This window comes from Thunnus maccoyii, chromosome 24 (genome assembly GCF_910596095.1).
Source record: "Thunnus maccoyii chromosome 24, fThuMac1.1, whole genome shotgun sequence".
NCBI lineage: Eukaryota > Metazoa > Chordata > Actinopteri > Scombriformes > Scombridae > Thunnus > Thunnus maccoyii.
Window position 1 is genome coordinate 15517790 of NC_056556.1, and position 22665 is coordinate 15540454.

Sequence of the window (22665 nt, forward strand, 5' to 3'; positions counted from 1 at the left end):
GTCTAAGTCCTGGTTATCCATAGCTGGCTCTAGTTGTCTGTGACTTTGAAGGTTTTGGTTGTTTTTTTAAAGTTTTCTTATTAAAAAAAAAAAAAAAAAAAAGGACGAAATGATACTGTGGCAGCCGACCAGATACAGCAGTAGTGAGAGGTTTACACCTACCATCGTCCCTGTGGACATATGTCGTACCATCGGTTCTGACCGGGCACAACCACACTGTCTACATCCACGTTTCTTCTCAGCGGCTGCTTCCCTGTTAAGAGGATCCGTCTTTGCTTTGTCGGATGTCAGCTACGCTCTCTGGGACCCTGGCCACCATGCCGTCCAGAGACTTGGTCAGACAGATCTGGCAACCCAGTCGAGATCTGCGGGGGAGAAAGAATGAGGAATATTAAGTCTTTATATCGTTAGCCTGTCAGTTCTTCCTGTTAAAATGTCTCTCAGGTGACTTTCACACCTGTAGTTTGATTCATTTGGTCTGAACCAGAGAAAAAATGATCAGCACTAGTTAATGAGAGAGTTTTTAGTTGTTTGAACTGTGCAGCTATGTGTTGATATCTGTAAACATAAACTTGGCATTTGCTTGGAATGTTTTATAGCAGTTGTTTGAGTTTCATATAAATCCAATATTCACTTTCCTTTCAGCTCTGTTTATGTCCATCTGTCATTTGGATTATAAGCAAATACCTCACATACAAAACTGTCAAAAACTATTCATAACTTTACTTATTTATTTATAAGAAATCAAACGCATGCACTCAATGATACAGTCAGAGTTCATACTGAGTCATAATGCAACCACGTCCTAATATAAAACACTGAAAATAAAGATTAAAACACCTAACTCACATCACTGCTGCAATATAGTTAAAAGGCATAATCTCTGACACAGTTTGGAACAACCTGTAGTTCTGTCTCAATGTATAAAAGCCTCCGTTAGAGGCGACTGTCGTGTTTGGTCAAAAATTTGGTGAAAACTCTGAATTCTGAGCGTGCAGAACTTTGAAACATTTTCACTGAGCCAAGATACACTGCTTATGTTGGCCAGTATTAATGTTACATGTCTGGTTAAAAACGTCTTGTACTGATAAACTGTTTGTTTTTAACAATGTTATGAAATAGTATTGCCTTTGGCTTTTTTTCAAATTTTAATACTGATATTTTATTGTATCCAATTTCAAAATGTTATGTTTTAATTCATCACTTGACAACTATTAATGGCCTCTGCTCAGGGACGACACATGGAAACGAGCTTTAAACTATATCTCTGAACTGTCCTTGTTACATAAACTATAAATAAAATAAAATATTTCTATTATTATATCTATTACAGCTTGTTTGGTGTGATGTTGTCTGGACGTTAAGCTGGTGTGTGAAGGGAGGGGCTCGCTTGTATTGACTCCTTTGTCCCTTCACTGATTAACTGATCAACTCTGACAAATCTCATTATCTCCACAGAACTCTCTCATCAGCATCGCTCGGCCTGTGAGACCACTTTCTTAAAAGGATAATGCTGCCGTTATTTTATCTCAGCTTATCAGCGTGTTCCACGAGAAAAACAATAACAATAACAGATGAAGAAATTCATCCAATCATCAAGTATTGTCTGTGTAGCCAAAGCCTGATATAGCTCATGATTATGTGTCACAGATTGTTGTCCAAAAGCAAAAAACAACATTTGAATGTCATGTTTGTCATTTTTATAAAAATCCAATTAAAGGTCAAGTATAATCCTGCTACTGGATACTCTAATAAACACTACAAATATGAGAAATATTAATGTTTTTAAACAAAAGCAGGTTTGTTGTTCACTCTGTGTGTGTGTGTGTGTGTGTGTGTGTGTGTGTGTTTTCCCTTACGTGTCAGTCAGTCCGTAGGCTAAGTCTAGCATGTCCATCTCCTCGTCTGTGACTGGCCCCAGCTTCTTGTAGACTTCGTCCTCAAAGATCAGATGGCATGTGGAGCACGCCAACGTCCCCTCACATGCTCCTACAACCACACACACACACATAAACACACTTTTACAACTTTATCTTATAGATAAGCTCATATAAAAGACGGGCAGCTATCTGATATGAATCTGACTGTTCCTGTAGATCTGCTGGCACAGAGTTTCTACAGCTTCACCTGGTTACATTTAAGACTTTTATATCACATACGAAGCAATTTAATACCTGTTCTATAGTCAGACTACGTGTAACTAGGTATCAATAAAAAAAAACATAAGTGATGATAAGGGCTAGAATTATTTATCAAGTGCAATAAAAATGTCAGTTTATTTAAATTACACATTTTTTCCCATAATTATTCCCAATTATTTAACTAATTATTCATTAATATGGACGTGGATAAGCAGCAGAAAAAGAATGGATGAATGGATTAACCAATTAAAAAGAACTAACTCATTTAAGGTCAGAGGAACAACACATCCAGGGATTTTCCAGCCAAGTTTTGCAAAAAACACATAAAAAAAACATTTTATGACTAACATTACCTCCTACAGCAGGTTTAGATAAAATATTTAAGACTTTTGTGAATGAAATGTAAGACTTTTAAAGACCTTCTAAGGCCTTTTTTGAGGAAACTTCAATGCTTTCAAATCAATGCTTTTTAAGACTTAAAGACCTGCAGATAAGCTGTTGTAAGACTGGTCTTATATCTCATCCAAACCTGTAAATCTTAATCTGTGATGCAAAAGTGTGTGTGTGTGTGTGTGTGTTTACGTACCAAAGCCATCAAAGTCGAGGTCTTCATTGATGACAACATCTAGCAGAGAGTCTCCAGGCGACCCCTTCACTGTGATCTTCTCCCCATCTCTGTTGTAGAAGTGGACCGTCACCTTGTTGTCTGACCTGTAACACACACAGAGGGAGAGAAATGTTAAGTTTGTGTTGAGTTTTTAACCAATTTTGATTGACATTTTAAAGCACGGCAGATAACAGGATTACCGGTTGCTAAAAGACACTGAAATAACTTTATCATAAAAACTCATCAGGGTTCTTGGTAAAATCTGAGATCACTTCCTGAACAGGAATTGATGATTAGTTGTCCTGGCAGGCTCAGTACAGGCTGTATGTTTCCACCTCACTTCACTGCCCTCTAGTGGTCAGAACTCATCACTGCACTCAGTTCAGTTACTGACCTGAGATGTCAATGCTTCAGTCTTAGTATGGGAACAAGAAGAATGTATGTAATTATATAGAAATCACTACTGTCTTGATTATTTTCATGAGCACAGTTTACTCTCATATTAGACTGGCTTGTATCATTGGATCAACTCCAACACAATAAACAAAACATCTCCAGAATACACCTAAAGTCCTGGCCAAGTAAAAATTGAATTCAGACTGCAACAGTCACAAAACAAAGGAAACAACAAGTTGCTGTCTTTCCAACTAATGGAGTTTAATTCTCCGTGACTGTCTTACATTTGTTTCACCAGAACACAACAGATCTGAATGCAACACAATACTTTCACTTATGAACCGAGTGGCCTGGCTCCAAGTATTTAAGCCTGAGGTAAAGTGAGGTAATCTGCTGCCTTCAGTATCCCTGACACTGAAATATGTATTTGTGGCAGTGTGGTTGAGAATCACTTCACGCTGCTGTAATAACGGCTTGACCACATCAATAAATGCAGCGCGTGAATGAAGGGAAGTTACTCCCATCACCGACTGGATCCTCAAAAAGGTACTGTTTAACTGATAAAATCAACACTAATAAAATGAGTAACTGAGGTCTCTTATTCAATGACATGAGACAAATTAGGGGATTATTAAAATTTACAGTCCATGTAATTCTACAACATTTCATATTCTGCACATGACAGCAGATATTCATCATTATTCAAATACACTCTTCAAAAACAGCCGTTCAATTGTCATTGTATAAAAAGTTAAGACACTTGATTTAAACACAGAATGTGACTTTTTTTTAACACTGGTGGATGATGTACATTGTGTAGGAGTCGACAAAACCCAACAGTCAATGAATGTTTCTGTCTCAGGATAAGAATTCTTCATTTGTGTTGACTTGTCAACAACATCAACTCAATATTTAACTGACATGATTAGATGTTTAGGTGGGAATCAAATGAAAGTGACTGTTTTCAGTTTGGGTTTTAACAAGGATTTTCAATCATGAGCAGGACATTTTACAAACTCTTGTGGAGCTGTGCACTAAAAAAACAAAAAAAAAACAACAAAAAAACGTATTTAACTTGAATCAAATGAAACGCAGCCACAAAGAGGGAACAATAAGTCTTCACAATAAACAACAAAGACACCAAAATCATTCAATTTTCCTGCATAGATCATTATCTCCACGGCTGAATGATAACCTTTTTGTATTCAAATCATTTCACGGCATATGACAGACAGGCCATGCCTGAACCACCACTGAACCTCAGAGCTCTAAATCTTACACAAAGTTGTGTTACTATTGCTTAACTCGGACAATTAAATGACACATGAGCGCTCAGCACACTGACAAAATGTCATACATTACTCATGGTTGCAAAACTTTGAAACTAAAAGTCTAAGGCTGACACTCGCACGTGACATGAAATTCTCTGTTTTCCACGACCACAAATATCAAACTCAATGACCTTCTGGGATTCCCAGCACCACTGGGAACCCTTTATAATCCGCTTTAAAAAAAAAAATTATCAGTCATTAAACTCTCCTCCATACCCTCTCCTGCACTACATGACCCTTTAAGACAAGAAAAACATGCAAAGGCTTTGGTGACCAAAACTTTGATCACTCAAGTGGATTTTTTCAAAACACAAGTTGTGGGAGGGTCAGGGCCAACCATGCCCGCCTGATGGGAGCACACAGGGACAGTGTCAGCCAGTTTAAGGCCAGTCCGGCAAACCAAACCTTCAACCTGAGCTGCAAATCAGCAGCCATTATGCAATTCAACAAGTTGTTTGGCCCTGGGAACCCCAGCCTTGGTCAAAGCCTTGTAGCTGTGCAGATATATAGATCACTCAGGCCTGGTGGACATGTGAAGGCTTGAGATTTGGCAGCTGTTTCACCAAAGCATCTTAAGGCTAAGATGATGTTTAGCCCATTGCAAGTCTACTAACTAATTTCAGGCACTTTTGGGAAACGGGGCCAAGTTCTGTTGAAACAAGTCTTACCTTATCCAAGGTTCAATCAACCTTTTTTTTAAAAAAAGAAAGTTGAGACAACAAACTTACACTCTGTAGTTGTTTGGTGGCATGTTCACACTAGTTTTCACACACTACAATTTTACAAAATACCAAAAGGAAAACATTTAAACCCCAAGCTCCATTCATAATGTTACACTGAGTGCAAAATACATAAGATCTTTCAAACAACCGTGACAGCTATGAACCAAATCAAACAGCAGCTTCAAATAAACCTCAAGGCTTTCATTTAAATTTTATGTAAATGTTTGCTTTTTGACGCTGGTTTTAACTCAAAGATCCCCTCCAGACATGTAAAATACTCTAATGTCAATAATAATGTGTCTGTAATGGTTTTTCCACACAGGTTAGATTATCTTGTTAAAATCTCATTAAAAGTTCCAGAATCTATGCAAATATATTTCATTTCTCAAGTTGAACTGCAGACACGAGATGTCTCCTACTTTACTGTTAAGTCAATTCTCAGTGTTTGTACACTGGAGGCTTTAAGTTTCCATATTACACTTATTTCAGTTGGATATTGGATCAGAATTGGCTTCCAAACTATTTGTGATGTCACAAAACGCTCGTAGGCCCGCCTCTTAAAATAAGATTTTCAATGAGAAATTTTCTACTTTCGGCAGATAAACGTGAAAACAAACTCTACACATACATCATTCTGCACAGTAAAGTTCAAACATACAACTATAGGAACACAAAGAAACCATTTTTGAGTGGACTTTACAGGGTGCTTCCAACTGTCGGAGCAAGAAAGCACGAGTTGAAAAGTTTGGACTGAAAAGTTTGGTCTGAAAAGTTTGGTCTGAAAAGTTTGGTGTATCCTTCACACGTGTGCACGATGAGAGCAAGTTGTAAAAAGAGAAGTAAAAAAGAAGGACATTGATAAAAATGTCTACCTGGTTTTCCTGCTAGAAATTGCCAGGTGTGTGTTGATTAGAAAGGTCACATTAAACTGCCTGTTTTCTGAATGGAGTCTGGCGTACGTCTCCATATCAGACCGCACTGAGTCCAAAGTTTGGTTTGTGTGTGAGCGGTGTTCTCTCGGTAAAATAGATAACCTACCTTAAAGGTTGTGTGCCGGTGGTGAGACTCCTGTGACCGGTCAAAGAGGCACAAGAAGCTGCCGCCGCCGTCCTCCGCGAGTACTCTCCTAACCTAACATGAGCCAGTCTCCTTAACGCTGTCACCAAAGCCATTTAAAGTACAGAGGAGAGGTCGAAAACAAGCTGAGAAACTGCCAGACCTGCTACACACGCTAGACGCGTTGAGCTGCACAGCTGAAATGGTTTGACTAGACCACCGAACTATGAGCCCCACAATCAGCCGACTGACTAGTAAACGGCTACAAATCAAACTAAGTAAGCTGATGTTATCGGCTGCAATCACACTGTCCGCATTGATGTGGTCAATCAGCAAATGTGAACCGTCCCCGAGTCATTTCCTGTTAATGCAAACAGCGTCAGATAAGGCTAACTTCCTGTCAAGACTTCAAACTAAAAGCAAACACAGTCCAGAATTACAACGTCCACAGTTACAATTAACTACCGGCTTAATGAGAGGTGTACAGAGAGTTGAAGTCTACAAAATCTACCGTTGAGAACTCACTAGTTTCCTTCCACTGTCAGAACGTTTTTGTGTGTCTTACTTTTATTTTGAAGGCTCCCGTTGTGTGTTGTTAATTACCGCCAGCTTGACACTGAATGAGGTTTTTAATGCTCGTTTTATACTTCAGAATCACCCGGCAGAGCGGAGCTTTCTTCCGTTACGGCTGGTTGGTGCTAGAATGGAGCAGCTGGAGGGACGATTCGCGAAACTTTCGCGAGAGTTTACCCGTAACCTAACCCCAACCTCGCGAGAGTTCGTCCCTCCGGCTGATGCTGCATTCACGTGCTCCTCAGATGATCCCATTTCCCGAGCTGGGAAGTCATTCTTCCAATTTCGGTGTGTTTATTAGCTTTTAGGTCGTCATGTGGAAACAACATGAACGCTACAAAGAAGATGTTTGTTGACTTTTTTTCCCAGACTTGTTGCTGCACCAGTGCATTCCCTAAAACCACTTAAATATTGCTTTACCTGACTTGTTATCAGGGTTAATGCTAATAAATAACTTTTCTAACTAATCTAGATCATTCTATGTGGACAGTAACTAACTACCTAATAAATACATAGCTAATAAATAAATAACTGGCTAATAAATAAATAAGGGCTAAATAATTTTTCTAACTAATCTAGGTCACTCTACATGGACAATAACTAATGGTTACAACCTAATACCATATTACAACTTACATGTGAGCAAAAAGTTAATATGCAATATTTGAATCAGTAAAAAGTTTCTTCCCATCAACCAAACTACTTCGTCCATCATGTTTCTGCATATATGATGTCAACATTCGGCAAGTCGTATGCCAAAATTTTAACCGATTTACCGAGTGGTTGTTTTCTGATTTCATAATGCTCAGTTGGGAACTCATTTTTCCGATTACTCCAACATCACATGAATGCCACATGATCCAACCTTCCGGGGCTGCACACTGTAACCGCCCCGCCGTGTCACCCAGTCATATAATCGAACAACTTCCAAGTGTTACTCAATAAAGGTCAAAGCTTTCTACATTTTTGGACCTTCAAACTCTTTTCTCCTGCCAAAGACATGAAAGAAAAAAATAAATCAGATGTCACAGACAACCTTGAATGTTAAAAACAGGACACACCTAGTTAAAAGCACTATGACCTAATCAAGACAGAAAAGGGTTACAATATTCACAATGAAGCATTTACTGAAAACAATCTGTGCCTGACTATTTAATATAAATGTAAACAATATTTGGTTTTTGGTTATTCCAACAGTAGTGTCATTGTTAGTGTCTATATACACCAGGTGGAGCCAAAGATAGGCTCCTCTTTTGTAAAGAATCAATATGACCTAATATCTTATACTTTAACATGCTTGAAATACAATGGTGATTCTGGAAGAGAGCATACAAATATTTAAGAAGCATAGGATTTTTTTTTTAATGAGAATGAGGAGCCCTGACCTGTCATTAGGTCCACAGTACTAACAAGGTGTACATGTGTACCACCAACATCAAAATGACCTGTAAAATACTTGTTCTCCAACCTTTAGTGGCCTTCACAGTCACATTTATTCACCAACATACCATCTATCTGTTGTAATCTTCACTCCCTGTCCACGTTCACAAATATTGATTGAGCTACCCCTCAATTCAACCAAGTGCCATTCACCTTTAACATATTTGCAAGACCCGGAAAACAGGATGTGGATAACAGGATATCCAGGGAAACTGTCTATTTTGTCTGATGACGTCACATCACAGGTTGACACTGTCGACAGCCTTTATTAACTGCAGTTATACCAGCATTATGTTCAAACCGTTATCAGGCGAGTAACATGAGGGCAAAGTGCATCAAATATCATGATAGGTTTAGGGTTTATGAGCAAGGCAGTGACATATTTGTGAGTGCCCCTTTCTCTCTGAGTTGCTCACTGTTCATCACTGCTGTCTCAGGTGAGCAACACAAACTGACACACCATTTCCACAGGCTGTAGGTTTACAGTACAGGACACAGAACAGTGGAAACAGCTAAAAAGCTAAAATCGATTTGACCTGGCTAAAGATTTCTGTATGAAAAGCTGCTCTGTTTATTCTGGTGTTTACAGGATGTTCAAGTTGGTGCTCCTGTTCCTGACACTGTCAGGTAAGATCTCACTGCCTTCATTCATCAGATACTTATCTTCAATATATCTTGATAATTAATCTCTGTGCCATTGTGTCATAAGCATTATTTTACATTGCGTGACTTATTAAGCACTTTACTTTGCCAATTATGTGATTTTTAAGTGTCCTTGATCAAGGACAAGTATGTTATTATTTCTCATATTTCATTTTCTCATGATCCTGTTTTCCAAAAATAATTATTCTGAGATTATGACAAAGAGGTTTTGCCTTGATGAGATTACAAAATAACTGCAAGAAATAGCCTTTCTTGTGATCACCAAAACAACCTTTTGTTGTGATTATCAAGTATCTTTCACTTGATCACAAGAAAACCAAATTAAAATATCTTTCTTTTGGTTTTCAAGAACATTTTTTTACTATCTCAACATAACAAGCCTGTTTTTTGTACAAGTTCACAGAATTCTTATCATCATGATAAAGTCTGGAAAATGTGTCCATGATTTGAGCTTCAGTTCTCCCCTATACTGTATAATTTTGATCTATTTGGAGTATATAAAAAATGTATTGCTACTTACACACTTTTAACAGACTATTGGTTATCGTGAAGATACACATGACTGCTCAATGGAAAGAAACACAAGAAATATCTCAGAAATGGAGAAAAACATGGTCAAACATTGATTGAGTTCAGAACATATTGATTTTGTTTCATGATCCCAATTAACTTTAATATTTCAGGGGTCATAATTAATTGTGGCTTTGTAGTTTGTTGCCGTGGCAAACAGTAACATAATCAGAGCAATTGACCTGTACAGAGATTAGATTTGATTATTATTGATTTATTACGTGGTTAAAGATGTAGCCTGGATATTTTTCTGGCACAATAGTTAATAATTGATGTAAAAGGTCCAACAGTTAGAGTTATCTATCTGTTAACTGGGAAGGTTATTTGTTTCATCTGCAAGGAAGTCTAAGGTTGTGTATTCAAACACTCACTTGGGTTTGCATGATCGTAGATCTTGAGTATAAATGTTTCACAAACCTTCTCAGCCTGTGAAGAAACGGCCAACAACAGCTAACTGGAAAATAAATTATTCCCATCACAGGCCTCCAAGCCGCCCCAATCGCAGCCCCTAGAGGTTTGCAGAAGGCATCTTCCTACCAGCTTCCTGATGGTTTTCGGCAGGGCACTGAACACTTTGACATCCTTGAAGCTGTTCCTGATAGCTTCCGACAAGGTACAGAGCCCTCCAGGAGATTCCTTGTTGACCTCAACACTGGCCTGGTGCAAGAACACATCAGTGAGATGGACAGGAGGGCTGGTAAGAAGAGACACACTGATGTACTGTCTGTCAAAACCTCAACAAGAACTAGTTATTTTAACCAATTCAGGTGCATTATTGTCTGATTTGGGCAGCTTATTAAATGAAACTATGAAAACATGCTGGTGCCCATTTGAATTAATTAATTTGCTACAAAACCTCAGAAAAAAAACAATTCTGTCCAACACTACCTGGTTTCTGAATGGAGTTGGTGTGCGATGTTATCTACGTTTGTACATTTCCTCCTCCAGGTTTCATCCAACCCTCTCTTGGAAATGGATTTGGAGAAATGGACAGAAGACAATGGCTGAAAGATGAGGGTGAGGAAGCCAGAATAGGAAATAGTCACAATTTATAGAAATTCAACCATGATTTATTCTCCACTACTTTCAGCTCCTTCCCACAAGAAACTACCAAAATACAGAGATGTCTGTATAGCCAAATTTCTTTGTCTTTTATGCACTCAAACAATACTTATCTTATCTAAAGGCCTTCTCTCTTTCAGTTCCTGTTGATATACCAGCCAAGAAGAATGGTGGTGGTTGGGTTCGGGTGGAGGAACCCTCTGCTCCGCATCTCCCAGATGGTTTCAAACAGGGAACCGAACCCTTCAGGTCTATCCCAGATGGTTTCAGACAGGGAACCGAACCCTTCAGGTCTATCCCAGATGGTTTCAGACAGGGAACTGAACCCTTTAGGTCCATCCCAGATGGTTTCAGACAGGGAACCGAACCCATCAGGTTTATCCCAGATGGCTTCAGACAGGGAACCGAACCCTTCAGGTCTATCCCAGATGGCTTCAGACAGGGAACCAAACCCTTCAGGTCCATCCCAGATGGTTTCAGACAGGGAACCGAACCCCTAAGGTCTATCCCAGATGGCTTCAGACAGGGAACTGAACCCTTTAGGTCCATCCCAGATGGTTTCAGACAGGGAACCGAACCCATCAGGTTTATCCCAGATGGCTTCAGACAGGGAACCGAACCCTTCAGGTCTATCCCAGATGGCTTCAGACAGGGAACCAAACCCTTCAGGTCCATCCCAGATGGTTTCAGACAGGGAACCGAACCCCTAAGGTCTATCCCAGATGGCTTCAGACAGGGAACCGAACCCTTCATGTCCATCCCACATGGTTTCAGACAGGGAACCGAACCTTTCAGGTCTACCCGAGATGGCTTTAGACAGGGAACTGAACTCTCCACCTCCAAGCTCCAAACAAAGACTGTGGCATGTAAGGGGGAGGTCATCAACGGAAACTGTTTTGAGTTCAATCCCATGCCGCTGGCCTTCCAAGAAGCACAGGTGAGGCAATATCCTATATCTACCATGACAACAATGGATGCCAAATTAAACTTTCAGCGGTGTATCCCTGACACCAATACTGTTTAGTTTCAAAGGCTTACCAAGACAGACTTCCTATGTTTTGGGCTCTACAAATTAAATTTCAGACATTTGTGTGCTTTGTCTCCAGGCCTCATGCAGAGCTCTTGGCCCAAATGCTGACCTTGCATCTGTAACCAGTGGCGATTTGCATTCCCGTCTGGTTTCCCTAGTTACCAATGGTGGCGCAAGCAGCCCTACGTTGACGTGGCTGGGAGGCACGGTCAAGGCAAGTTCCTTTTATCAACAGTCAACTAAGAAGACCAGATGTTTTTTCTAAAAATATGCACTGCTGTAGTGATGTAGCAGCAGGGAAACAATCCAATAAGATCAGTGTAAAAATAAAGTAAAATAAGCTAAGGAACACTGACTTAAACTGTCCTGCCTAGTATCTGGACTGACTCTCCAAAAAAAACATATTAAAACTAAGTTCATATATAGTATAGTTTCTGACTGTGGCGTCAGCAGTCTAGTCCTGTTCTGTGGCACTGAAAGGAGGCCAAGGAGAGTTTCATCAGATATGTTGTCAACAGGACAGATAGTGTTATTCTTACCTTGGTAAAACATTGACCTTTGAACTTTTATTTAAAAATGTTCCGTACAGTATGTTTCTCTTATGTCACCAAGTGAGGCCAGAAAGCAAAATGGAAAAATGTACTAGTGTTAGAAGGAAATTTTCTCCCACAGTGGGGAAGGTCTGACCAATGTTAATAAGTCAGTTTTAGAATGGACTAGTCCTGCTAGTGTCTGTATATTGTCACATATATATGACATGTATGTGTTGCACACCTCAGAACCAGCAGGCTTCATGGGTAGACGGGTCAGAATGGAGTTACAGCAATTGGATGCCAGGTCACCCCAACATTCACACCGACAAACCTGTCTGTGTGGAGATGTTCAAGATAGGTAAGAAGCCTTCACACACACACAAACATACTGAAGTCAGCATTTCCCAGAAGACCTCTCTATCAGGCAGGCAGACCATAAAGCCAGACTATGTCACTTTTGAAGAAGAAATAGCACATTCTCTATCTTAAAAATCAAGTTGAGTTAAAACGTACCCTTTCTCAATTCCATACATTCAGAGGTGTTGTTGCTGTGGTCTTTCATGGCAGCAAACTTAAGATAGGTATTGCTGTATAACACTTACTACTGAGTCAGTTTTATGACTATATGACTCCTCTATGCATTTGATACTGCAAAAGTTAAAGATATACAAAAAAATGCTTAAAAGTTAAAGTGCTGTGTTTGATTACCCCCCAACAGAATAAACAATATCAGGGTGCAGTTTTAACATGTCTTATCTATGTACCAGCTCTGTCAATAAAATTGTAAACTTAGTGAAACTGTAATAATTTAGTTTAACACCAGCATCTATTCATTACTTGAGTAGAAAAATACATATTAGGAATTTTATTTGTGTTTTTATATGTGTTATGGACTCACACCTTAAGCTGCACTATTAATTTAAGGGTTATAGTTCAGAGAAGTGCAGATAACTGGCGCCATCATAGAGAATTGATAAGATACAAAAAAGTTAACTTGTATGGTGTAACTTGTAAGGTGATCTTTGCCCTGTGGCATAAAAGACAAATTGACAATCTCCTTGGACAAGTTTCCTCTTTGATCTGTCCCTTCATCTCCTGGCACAATTATCAAACAGCATTTTGAGATGACTTAAAGCAGAAATACCGTAAATGCCAGTTATCAGACATGTTGGGTTCTGTCATATTTTTACTGAATGGTCTGAGAGAATTCCCTTACAAATCTTTCCCTACCCTCTTTTGCAGATGAGAGCTGGTGGACGGCTGCCGACTGTGAACTGAAGAGAGCATCCATCTGCTCGTACCCGATCACTGCATGAAAACCACAAAGAAACAGCATAAGAGAGCGGCCCTCTTGATTTGAGATGTGTGAACTGTGCATCTACCAGCGCTTCACTATGTCTATTTGTATCAACTTTAATAAAACATAGCATGTTACATCTGCGTGTTTCTGTCTAAAAAACACAACATTTTTATCTCAGCCACAGCAGTCACTTTATTCTTCTGTTAACCGTTTACAGCGAAGACCTCAGACATATAAACCACAAATTTGTACAGTTCATTTAAATTTAGACAAGACTTTAATGATCATTTTCCACTTGTGTATACAAAGCAGTTTGTACAGATTAGGGAGCCAAGTTAAAACAATTTGTTACAATTTAGTACCTGGAAAGTGCAAAAGTACATTTCAAATACGCAGAAATAAAAATCATGCTGTACATTATATACTGTTTTCATAAATAATCACAGATATACACACATCCATTTGGTGACAGTCACAGAGATGTTGCTAAGACACAAAATAGTACTTTTTGATTTTGCTTTGAAGTCCTTTTTATTCTTGGTTCCCATTGAAACTGTGGAGGTTTAACTTCTGGAATGCTGCTTTCATTTGATTTACTGCAAGGTCGGGGACAATAAGGTTCGGTAATGAGAAAAACCTAGCTCTATGTTAACACCACACTGGGATAAAGGCACTCCGTTTGTTGCAGTCGAGGAAGTCGGTTTGACAACTCAAACAGTGGTCTTTTGTCTGAATGACAAATGTGGATGAACAAAAGAAAAAACCTCATTGAAAAAACATTGTATGCACCTTTCACAGAAATCTCTCAAAGAAGGACACAAATTGGTCTTTGCACTACATCTCGCTGTGACTCTTAAATAAAAACTAAATACAAAATCACCTTGAAAAAAACAAACAAACAAAAAAAAAAATGAAAAAAAGAGAACCATTAGAGCAACTGTGTGTCCAATGCTGAACCCATGACTGAGCCAAAACAATCAGCGGCTGCCATGGTTCAGAGTCAGAGACACCATATCAACATGTCTGATGAAATCAAGAATTTGGCTATTAAAAAATAAACACATGCATCACTGGCATGTCCTCACACACATACACACACACTCTCGCGCTGACACACACACACACACACACACTCACAAGTATGGTGCAAAAATATAAATCACACAGTCTCATCCACAGGAGCTTCATACTGTGGCTTTTTTTTTGTGATTCTGATATTACAGAGTTGAAGAATAAAGAAATCACATTCACGCACGAACAACATGTCTCCCGAGCGAACCTGACCGAAGCATGCGAACCTTCTTGATGCCCCATGAGAGAAAAAACTCTGAAATCAGTTACTTCACAATGAGCAGGAAGGAGAATGAGATGTAAAAACAATAAAAGTCTGAGGCAATGATGAAAGCTAAAGGCAGCTGGGGGTGAGGGGAGGAGGTTCCATGGTGGGTTAGGTTACATTTACCGTCCCAGTTAAGCTTTAGGAAGACTGGAGATGGTTGGCAGATCAACCACTACGGGAAGGAAAAAAACAGGAAAAGGGATCGACCGGCCCTCGACGAAGGAGCTGTATTGCTGTTAACACTGACATGTCATGAAGCCCTTGAGGATATTTTCTTTCTCCTTCTTTTACAGGTAGTCTGAACAGTCAGAAGAGTTTAAAATATGCCATACTGATATCTGTATTCAAGATGCACTAGAAACAAAGTGTGTACAAAAACGGCTACTTTTACTCATAAATAAACATGGATTCAAGTAACTTAAAAACATTCGATGAAGCACAGAGAGCCATGTGTTGCGTGATTTCAAGGAGCCCTGACCAGCCTCTTTTTCTCTGTACTGCTGTGATAAATCTTCACGTGGAAGCTTGTTGTGTTTAAGAATGTAGTGTTTCGCTTGTAGTGAGATTTTTTTTTCTTTACAAAACTAGATATCTTAAATCATTAAAGACAGACGCAATGTTTCTCAAACAAATATCCAAATGTAAAAGTTCACCAAAAAAAAAAAAAAAAAAAAAAAAAAAAGCTCCATCACTGTGTTTCCTACCTAATCTCAAAATGGACCAAAAATGCCATGCACACAAACAGATGCCAAGTCGCTGGGCACATGCATACATTTGTCAAAAAAAAAAAAAAGAAAAGAAAAACCCAAAATAAGAAACGAAAACAAAGAAATCAACAATGAAACAAACAAAACAAATGAAGATCATACACACACACACACACACACACACATATATATGTATATAAAAACACATAGGAAAGGCAGAGAGTTTGGTCTTGTGAGTGATGGAGCCGTCTTACTGCATAAGGCTGCTGTGTGGCAGCTTTGAGGCAACCATTAAAAGTCTCAGCCTACAGAGTACAGGCCCGCCTGTCTGCATCGAAGGCAAACTAAGGGGGGACAAAAAGGCCACTTGAAACTATATTTTGAGATAGAACGATACACTCCGCATGCGTGCACGCGCGTACACATACACACACACATACACACGCACGTACATGTTTGAAGCTCAGCGATCGACCCCTCCTCGGCTAGGAGAGCAGTTAGCTGACCGATCTTGTCAAATCTGAGCTGAGCAGGTTGGAGAATAAACAGTGTTTCTGTGAACAGGCTCCTGCTTGAGAAACATTAGGCTGACCGTGTAGTGTGATGTAGAAATGATGATGAGTAGCCGGGGGATGAAGAGAGAAGCCATGATGTTTGGGTGTGGTGGTGGGTAGTGGTGCTGAGGCTACTTCTGGATTTGAGCCACAGCGCCAGCGCCATATGCTCAATCCAAAGCAGGGATACACACAGAGAAAAACATAAACAGACGTATGGACATGCAGACTTTGTGATACTCTGTGCACCCCAAAACCGCTGCCCACCACCCACTGAACTGAGGGAAGGTGGTGGAGGAACTGAAGGGAGTTTTTAAGGACAGTCAGACAGAATGAATGAGGCCACCTGTTTGGTGATTGACAGGTAAGGAGGCAAACTGGGTGATGATGATGGAGGAATGTGGGATGAACGTGGAGGAGAGGGTTTAGGGTTCGGGGGCTGGGATGGGTGTCAGTTCTGGTCGTGCTGGGTGTTGTACACCGTCTCCCCCGAGGAGATCTGGGTCAGTCTCTTGCTGGAGCCCCACAGCTTCCGTGTGATCTGGCCCGAACGCATCTGAGAAGAGTGGAGGAGGAGGAGGAAAAGGAAGAAGAGGAGGGGGAGGAGGAGGAGGAAGTGGGGTGGAGGAGGGGGAGAGTGGGGAAAGAAAAGCATGAAGTCAAAGGAAACAAAAGGAAAGGGGGGGAAAAAAAGGAGGAGGGATATGATTCATGAGTGATAGATTAGTTAACTGGAGCTTGATTGACTTGTGAGGCTGGTGAGGCAATAAAGAAAATAATCAAAGCTTGATTCACTTTGTTGTGAGTCAATCTGAGAAGAAAAGATGAAAAAGCAGAAAGGTGCGATGATTCACATCAAACTATCCAGACGGGGGCTGCCTGTTATCAACCTCCACTACTCTACTATTTACAGTATCAAAACATTATATTCTATCTTGGTGCAAGGTTATTAGTTTGCATTATTAGATTGTAGCTACTCTGTTAATATGGCTTGCAGAAGCGTTAATTAGTGTTTTGTTTCACAGCATATGTGTTTTAGTTTGTAGAGCACACTCAAACACGTAACATAATGACACTTCAGGTAAACAGCATGGGATGGAGGTTATCCCAGTTCAATGGCCAAATCAAGCCAAATATTGCACAGATGCCAAATATTTCAAACAAAGAGAATGAGGTAAGCACAGCAAGTTGCTTTCATAATCACAGTCGTGGTCCTAGTGGCCACTGTCTAATCAGCTGTGAGCTGAAGGAATGTGTCAAATCCATGTGGCTCAGATGTAAGCACAGATGTGTATGTGTGTGTGTGTGTGTGTGTGTGTGTGTGTGTGTGTGGTGGTTTGGTAAGGGAGTAATGAAGCCAAATGACTGACTGTGGGTGATAACCATCCCTGAGAAGGAGAGCTGACTGTGGGTACCGGGGTCTTTGGGGACATTGAGGCCAAGTATTGCAACATAGGTGATATGTGCATTGGGTTTATCTATATATGTGTGTGTGTGTGTGTGTGTGTGTGTGTGTGTGTGTGTGTGTGCCTGTCTAGCTCCAGCATCTACAGATCTATAGCAATGGGAGGGGAGGAAGGGATTACAGCTGCTAGGGTTTCTGGGAGTTGGGAGCGGGGCTGAACACCAGCTGGTCGCGCTGGTGCAGCAGACGGGTTGGCGAGCGAGCTCGAAGCGGGGCCAGCAGGGGGGAGGCCATGAGCGGCGATCCCTCCAGGCTCTGAGCGATGTAGTTCCTCAGCGAGTTCTTTACCTCCGCTGGCTTGCCCACGCCCACGATGATCAGCTTGCCGTCCTCGAGGCCCACCAGGACGTGGCTCTGCTCCTTGGTGACGGAGACGCAACGCACCGGCACCCTCATGGCCATGGGCTCCGCGCACAGAGACAGACTGCACAGAGAAAATGTTATGTCTACAATGCCCACAGACTTTATCTCTGATAATAAGTAGGATCATACATTTCTAAGTTGACTCCTGTACAAATGAAAGTTTACCTGTAGAGGTCTCGAATGGACAGGTATCCCTGCTCGCTGCCGATGACTACATACTCTCCTGAAACACACATATCAGTCACTTGCTCCTTCAAAGGCTCACTGCAGAGGTGCTTCCCATTTACAGAGTAAAGGTGGAGAGCGTTTTTATCCTGGGAGGAGAAAAAATAATTATATTAGTGGTCATAAATTGAAGGAGGGTATGTAGTTTAATGACATACCATTTTTAGAATATCAACTCAGTCTTAACCTCCTTTATCCATTTCACTTCAGTGACATTGCCAACATTTTCAGAATGTACTTGAAAATTAACACACTACAACAATGGAGATTCAGCACAGGCAATAAATATAACAATAAAAATGTTCAAATGTTGGTGATCAGCAGCTTTGCATGCACCTTCAGTGTTGCTTTGCCCTCCAGGCAGGTGTGGACCAGCAGGTGACCCTCCCAGGACACGGCCAGGTGGAGGATAGACAGCGGCAGAGAGCTGTCGCACGGCGGTCGCAAGCAACGCATGTACTGACCCCGACGCACCGTGTGGATGATCACCGTCCCATCCTGGAGCACAGAGAGCGGGAGTAGACATTAACTAACACACACGGTTTTATTCATCTACGTTTTCATGCAGGCAATAAAAGATTTTACAACAAATTTCTGATGGCGCCCCGCCAACTGAATGTCTGTTTTTTATACTGGGAACTTTGGATCGAACTTCTGCAAACTTTATCAAACTTTGACAAAATTAAATTACCCAAATGTGCTGCCAGTGTTGTTCCTGTTTTAAATTAATTTCATTGCCAACAAAGATAAATCAATAATTAATTTACCTGAAACATTTGTTCATTTCCCAGTTTAGTAATTAAGCTTTTAATCAAATAACTGGAATGAATGGAAGCAAATTTTTAATAAAAAGAAAGTTTCAAGAGTTGGTTAAAGTCTGAATGTTTCAGATCATTTTTCAGGAAAATAACATTACACAATCTGCAATTGGTGTTGCATGTTGTTGGCAGTGCTTAAATAGTAAAATCACTGTTCAGATCCAAAATAATCACAGCCACTGAACAACAAACATTACAAAAATATTCAAAACCTTACACATCTCTTGGCCTTCAAAGACTTCAATTACACTTTAACCAGGCCACTGGACTTCAGTCTAAATCCCATTTTCCAGCCAATTAACTCTGCATGTGAACTGAATAATTTTTCTTTTTTAATAACTTTTTGGCATTTATGCCTTCATTAGACAGTGGGCAGTGAAAAGGCAGACAGGAAACATGGGGAGAGAGAGATGGGTATGACATCCAACAAAAGGACCCTCGCTGGTTATGTAGCATGCGAAGAAACCATTCGGCTATTGGAGCGCTCCTTGAATAATTTTTCCACAGAGCACACTATTCCATCCACAGCAGGAAACCTTCTTCCTCTCCCCCTCCGAGTTAAAAATTACATTATGGAAACTAATTTAGATCAAAGTGCAGGATGAGATAAGACACAGCAAATGATACAATCAGTGGTGACCTCCCCGGAGGTGCAGTCTGGTGTGTGTTATTTCATGATCTTACCCGTGATCCAGACACAGCCATGTCCAGCTCTGTGCTGATACTGACACTGACCACCTCATCCGTGTGTCCATACAACACCTGAACTGGTTTAGGATAGAGACCTACGGGAGCTCCACCCTGCAAGTACACAAAACAAATTATACAGTTATATAAAGCTATTTATCAACCAGCAATTTGATTAGTGCTTGAAAGTAAAACCCACAAATAAATCCTACAAATATATGACTTCGAGACTATTAAAAGAGTGACATTTACAAGTATATAATTATTGATTACTGAGCAATGAACACACAAGAATATAGATTTTTTTTGTGTCTGCATTTTAAATCTTATCTAAATTAAATCCAAGTTAGGAGCCAATAACATATAGTAAAACTGTATGTCAATATGTAGCAGCTGATCACTGGCTGTCCTAACCTGCTGCAGAACCTGCCACACCATGCAGGTTGTATCTCTGGAGCCGGAGATCAGGTGGATGCCGCAGTGGTCTGTTGACAAGCAGGTCACAATGTCTAGAGTACAGATGGACAAAAACATTGATCAGTTGCTAGAAGACACACACACACACACACACACACACAAACACAGCTTTGTATCTATTTCCAGATGAACTGAATCTGGCTTCTTTACCTTTCTGGTTAACATCAGTGGGAAGAAGGTTTATTATGTTACTATATCAAGTAGCAGTGTCATGACCTGCTGGAGCTTACAACAGGCATTTATTTACTTATATAAATATTATGAACTCATCTTATCTGGCCTGTTTGTTTAGGATGAGACACAAGTCTAGAGGCGGGCTTTTCTTCACTGAGGTATGCGTAGGCTGTGTGTTTACCCATGTGTCGGATGTGCTGTCCCACGGTCTTGCCCTTGACCAGGGAGGTGACTCGGAGGCTGTTGTCCCAGTGGCCACCGCTGAAAAGCAACTTGCCATCGTGTGAGACCACAAACAGTCCCGCTGTTACCTCCATACCGGGGGCAAAGGGTCCTGACAGGAAACGCTGGGTCCTGGACATGAAAGGGGGAGATAAAGACAGTTTTGGTAAAGGTAGCACTGTATCAAAGTGCAGATGACATCACACAGTTTTACATGGACTGTATTTGCATGTGTGCTGTGTTCTCACTTGGTGTTGGACACTGTGGGGTCCTTGATGAAGGTGAAGTAGTTAGAGATGTTCTTGTTGTAAGGCAGCCACCCATGGGTCCCAACCAGGCAGTTCTGACTCACAGTCACCTAGAGACAGAGCACAGAGACATCACGGTCAATCGCCTATGATTCCCTTCTGATTTTCCCTTCATTCTTTTTTTTTTTACACATTTTTAGAAGGAGCACTCAGGCTCACCATGGTGTCGGGGCTCCCCTGGGTGATGAAGGAATGGGACTGATTCTTTGGCACCACGGCTTTAACCAGCGGTACGTTGTCACTGATGCCCTGCAAAATGACAAGGGACAGAATTTAAATCAGAATTATTATAGAAGAATATTTCCAAATTAATTTGTGCTGCAGCCTGTAAATTTTCTTTAATGAGTAAATAAGCAGTAGACTAATCAAACCTCAACAAAGAAGGACTTGAGGTTGCTGAGGTGTTCAAACATGTTAAGAGGACATGAGTCCAGCTGAGCCTTCCTCTTCTCCACTTCCTCCTGAGACAGACGCACTGGATGGGGCTCCTACACACGCACATATGTAAAAAGTGTGAATCAGGTTTATCAACACACATGCAGAACTTCACTAAAGGTGTAATTCTTTTGTTCATTTTTAATTAAAAAGTATCATGTATCTGCACCTTGAGTAACTGGCAGGGTGTCTGTCCAAAGTTGCTGATCATGCCCTCCACGGCCTTGCGCTCCTTTTCATCAGTGATGGCATCCAGGTCCACCGCCCCTGCAACACCAAACCAATCTTCAAAAACACTACACTTAAAACTCACTTACAAAGACTAAGATGTCTCTGGAAGCAGCCTTTCTGACGGTGTAGCCTTAGTGTAAAAGCAAAAAAATTTGGAATCAATCTAGTCTCATTTTTAAATTTGGAGACACACTAATCACCAGTTTGTGTATTTGTCTATCGTGTCTGCTGATACAAACTTAAATTATTATTAATAGAAGTTATTTTATTTTGTTTGCCACGAGTGTGATTGAGCGCTTGGAACAAATAGTTTGTTGTTTTTATCTATATTTATGTCCTCTGCAGTTCAGGGAATCATTTGTGAACCAAGTTGTTGCCAAAAACATTTTATATAAACAGTACTGAATACAAAAATATTCTGGAAGACTGATATGATGAATAAAACCATGATATGATATGACAGCATGATAACTGTTCTGGATGCTTTACCCTCATATGTGCAGTAGTAGAAGACGTTGAGGGCCTCCACGGCTGCAGGGCCCCTCTGCTTGTAACCAAAGATCAGATCGATCCACTCATGAAGGTGGGCGGACACATACTCAGACTCCTGTTTTAAAAAAACACACACAGACACACTGTGGTCATAAACCAGTCATTCCAAAAGACACATACACAATAAACACTGTAATCAATACACACACGTGTATTACCATTACATCAAAAGGCCTGATACTCCACTAAAGGAATATTCCACCCAAAACATGTACATTCTGATGTTGTTTGGCTATGTGAAAAACAAAGCACAGAGTATTATCTCAGGTATAATGGACACACAAAGGCACACATTAGTTTTGTTGTCCGCCCCTTAGAATCAAAAACCAGATGCTGCTTTCTAGACACACTGTCCTGATGTTCAATCATCCTAAAGGGAAGAATCTATTGTAGAAGAGGCAGAGGCATCAATAGCAATTTCTCCATTGACAGAAGAGTGCAATTCAGCCACAAAATGTGATCCGATTAAAGGGTCAGAGTGATGGTCACGTATTGAAATTTGAAGTGCGGTGATGATTGGCTCTACTGCAGTTTGCATATCTATACTAAAACCTTTTCTCATTGTCCTCCCGCCACTCCCAAGTTTAGATAAGGTTGGAGAAAGATATTTGAGAGAAGGTTAAGGTAAGGTTTTGTTGATGGTTACAGTTAGTTCAACATCCTACGATTTTTCTTCCTTGCACA

General features: G+C 40.5%; 3 protein-coding genes across 5 annotated transcripts in view; 1 reads left to right on the forward strand and 2 right to left on the reverse strand.

Moving 5' to 3' along the window:
- Window positions 1-86: 86 nt before the first annotated feature.
- On the reverse strand, window positions 87-6631 carry fdx1 (ferredoxin 1). The gene is made up of 4 exons (XM_042404802.1): window positions 6236-6631; window positions 2728-2852; window positions 1860-1989; window positions 87-365 (listed from the first exon to the last, which is right to left on the reverse strand). The coding sequence occupies exons 1-4, from the start codon at window positions 6367-6369 to the stop codon at window positions 257-259; spliced, it is 498 nt and encodes a 165-aa protein (XP_042260736.1). The 5' UTR covers window positions 6370-6631; the 3' UTR covers window positions 87-256.
- A 187-nt stretch (window positions 6632-6818) lies between these two features.
- LOC121892032 lies at window positions 6819-15595 on the forward strand. Of its 2 annotated transcripts, XM_042404800.1 has the most exons (8): window positions 6819-8703; window positions 8856-8893; window positions 9981-10196; window positions 10448-10516; window positions 10702-11498; window positions 11668-11805; window positions 12371-12482; window positions 13367-15595. In XM_042404800.1, the coding sequence occupies exons 2-8, from the start codon at window positions 8857-8859 to the stop codon at window positions 13438-13440; spliced, it is 1443 nt and encodes a 480-aa protein (XP_042260734.1). In that variant the 5' UTR covers window positions 6819-8703; window position 8856; the 3' UTR covers window positions 13441-15595. The 2 variants fall into 2 exon arrangements, with proteins under 2 accessions (XP_042260734.1, XP_042260733.1); XM_042404799.1 differs by having other exon boundaries at window positions 6819-8893.
- A 10-nt stretch (window positions 15596-15605) lies between these two features.
- The window catches only part of nbeal1 (neurobeachin-like 1), a 43922-nt gene continuing 36862 nt past the window's right edge, over window positions 15606-22665 (reverse strand). For both annotated transcript variants that reach the window (XM_042404793.1, XM_042404794.1), the window contains 12 exons: window positions 21919-22036; window positions 21368-21465; window positions 21135-21251; window positions 20923-21012; window positions 20704-20813; window positions 20415-20587; window positions 19997-20091; window positions 19580-19696; window positions 18414-18575; window positions 18018-18166; window positions 17778-17913; window positions 15606-16580 (listed from right to left, as the gene is read on the reverse strand). In XM_042404793.1, the coding sequence (XP_042260727.1) occupies window positions 16476-16580; window positions 17778-17913; window positions 18018-18166; window positions 18414-18575; window positions 19580-19696; window positions 19997-20091; window positions 20415-20587; window positions 20704-20813; window positions 20923-21012; window positions 21135-21251; window positions 21368-21465; window positions 21919-22036 (1470 nt within the window). In that variant the 3' untranslated portion in view covers window positions 15606-16475. The remainder of the gene's footprint in view (window positions 16581-17777; window positions 17914-18017; window positions 18167-18413; window positions 18576-19579; window positions 19697-19996; window positions 20092-20414; window positions 20588-20703; window positions 20814-20922; window positions 21013-21134; window positions 21252-21367; window positions 21466-21918; window positions 22037-22665) is intronic.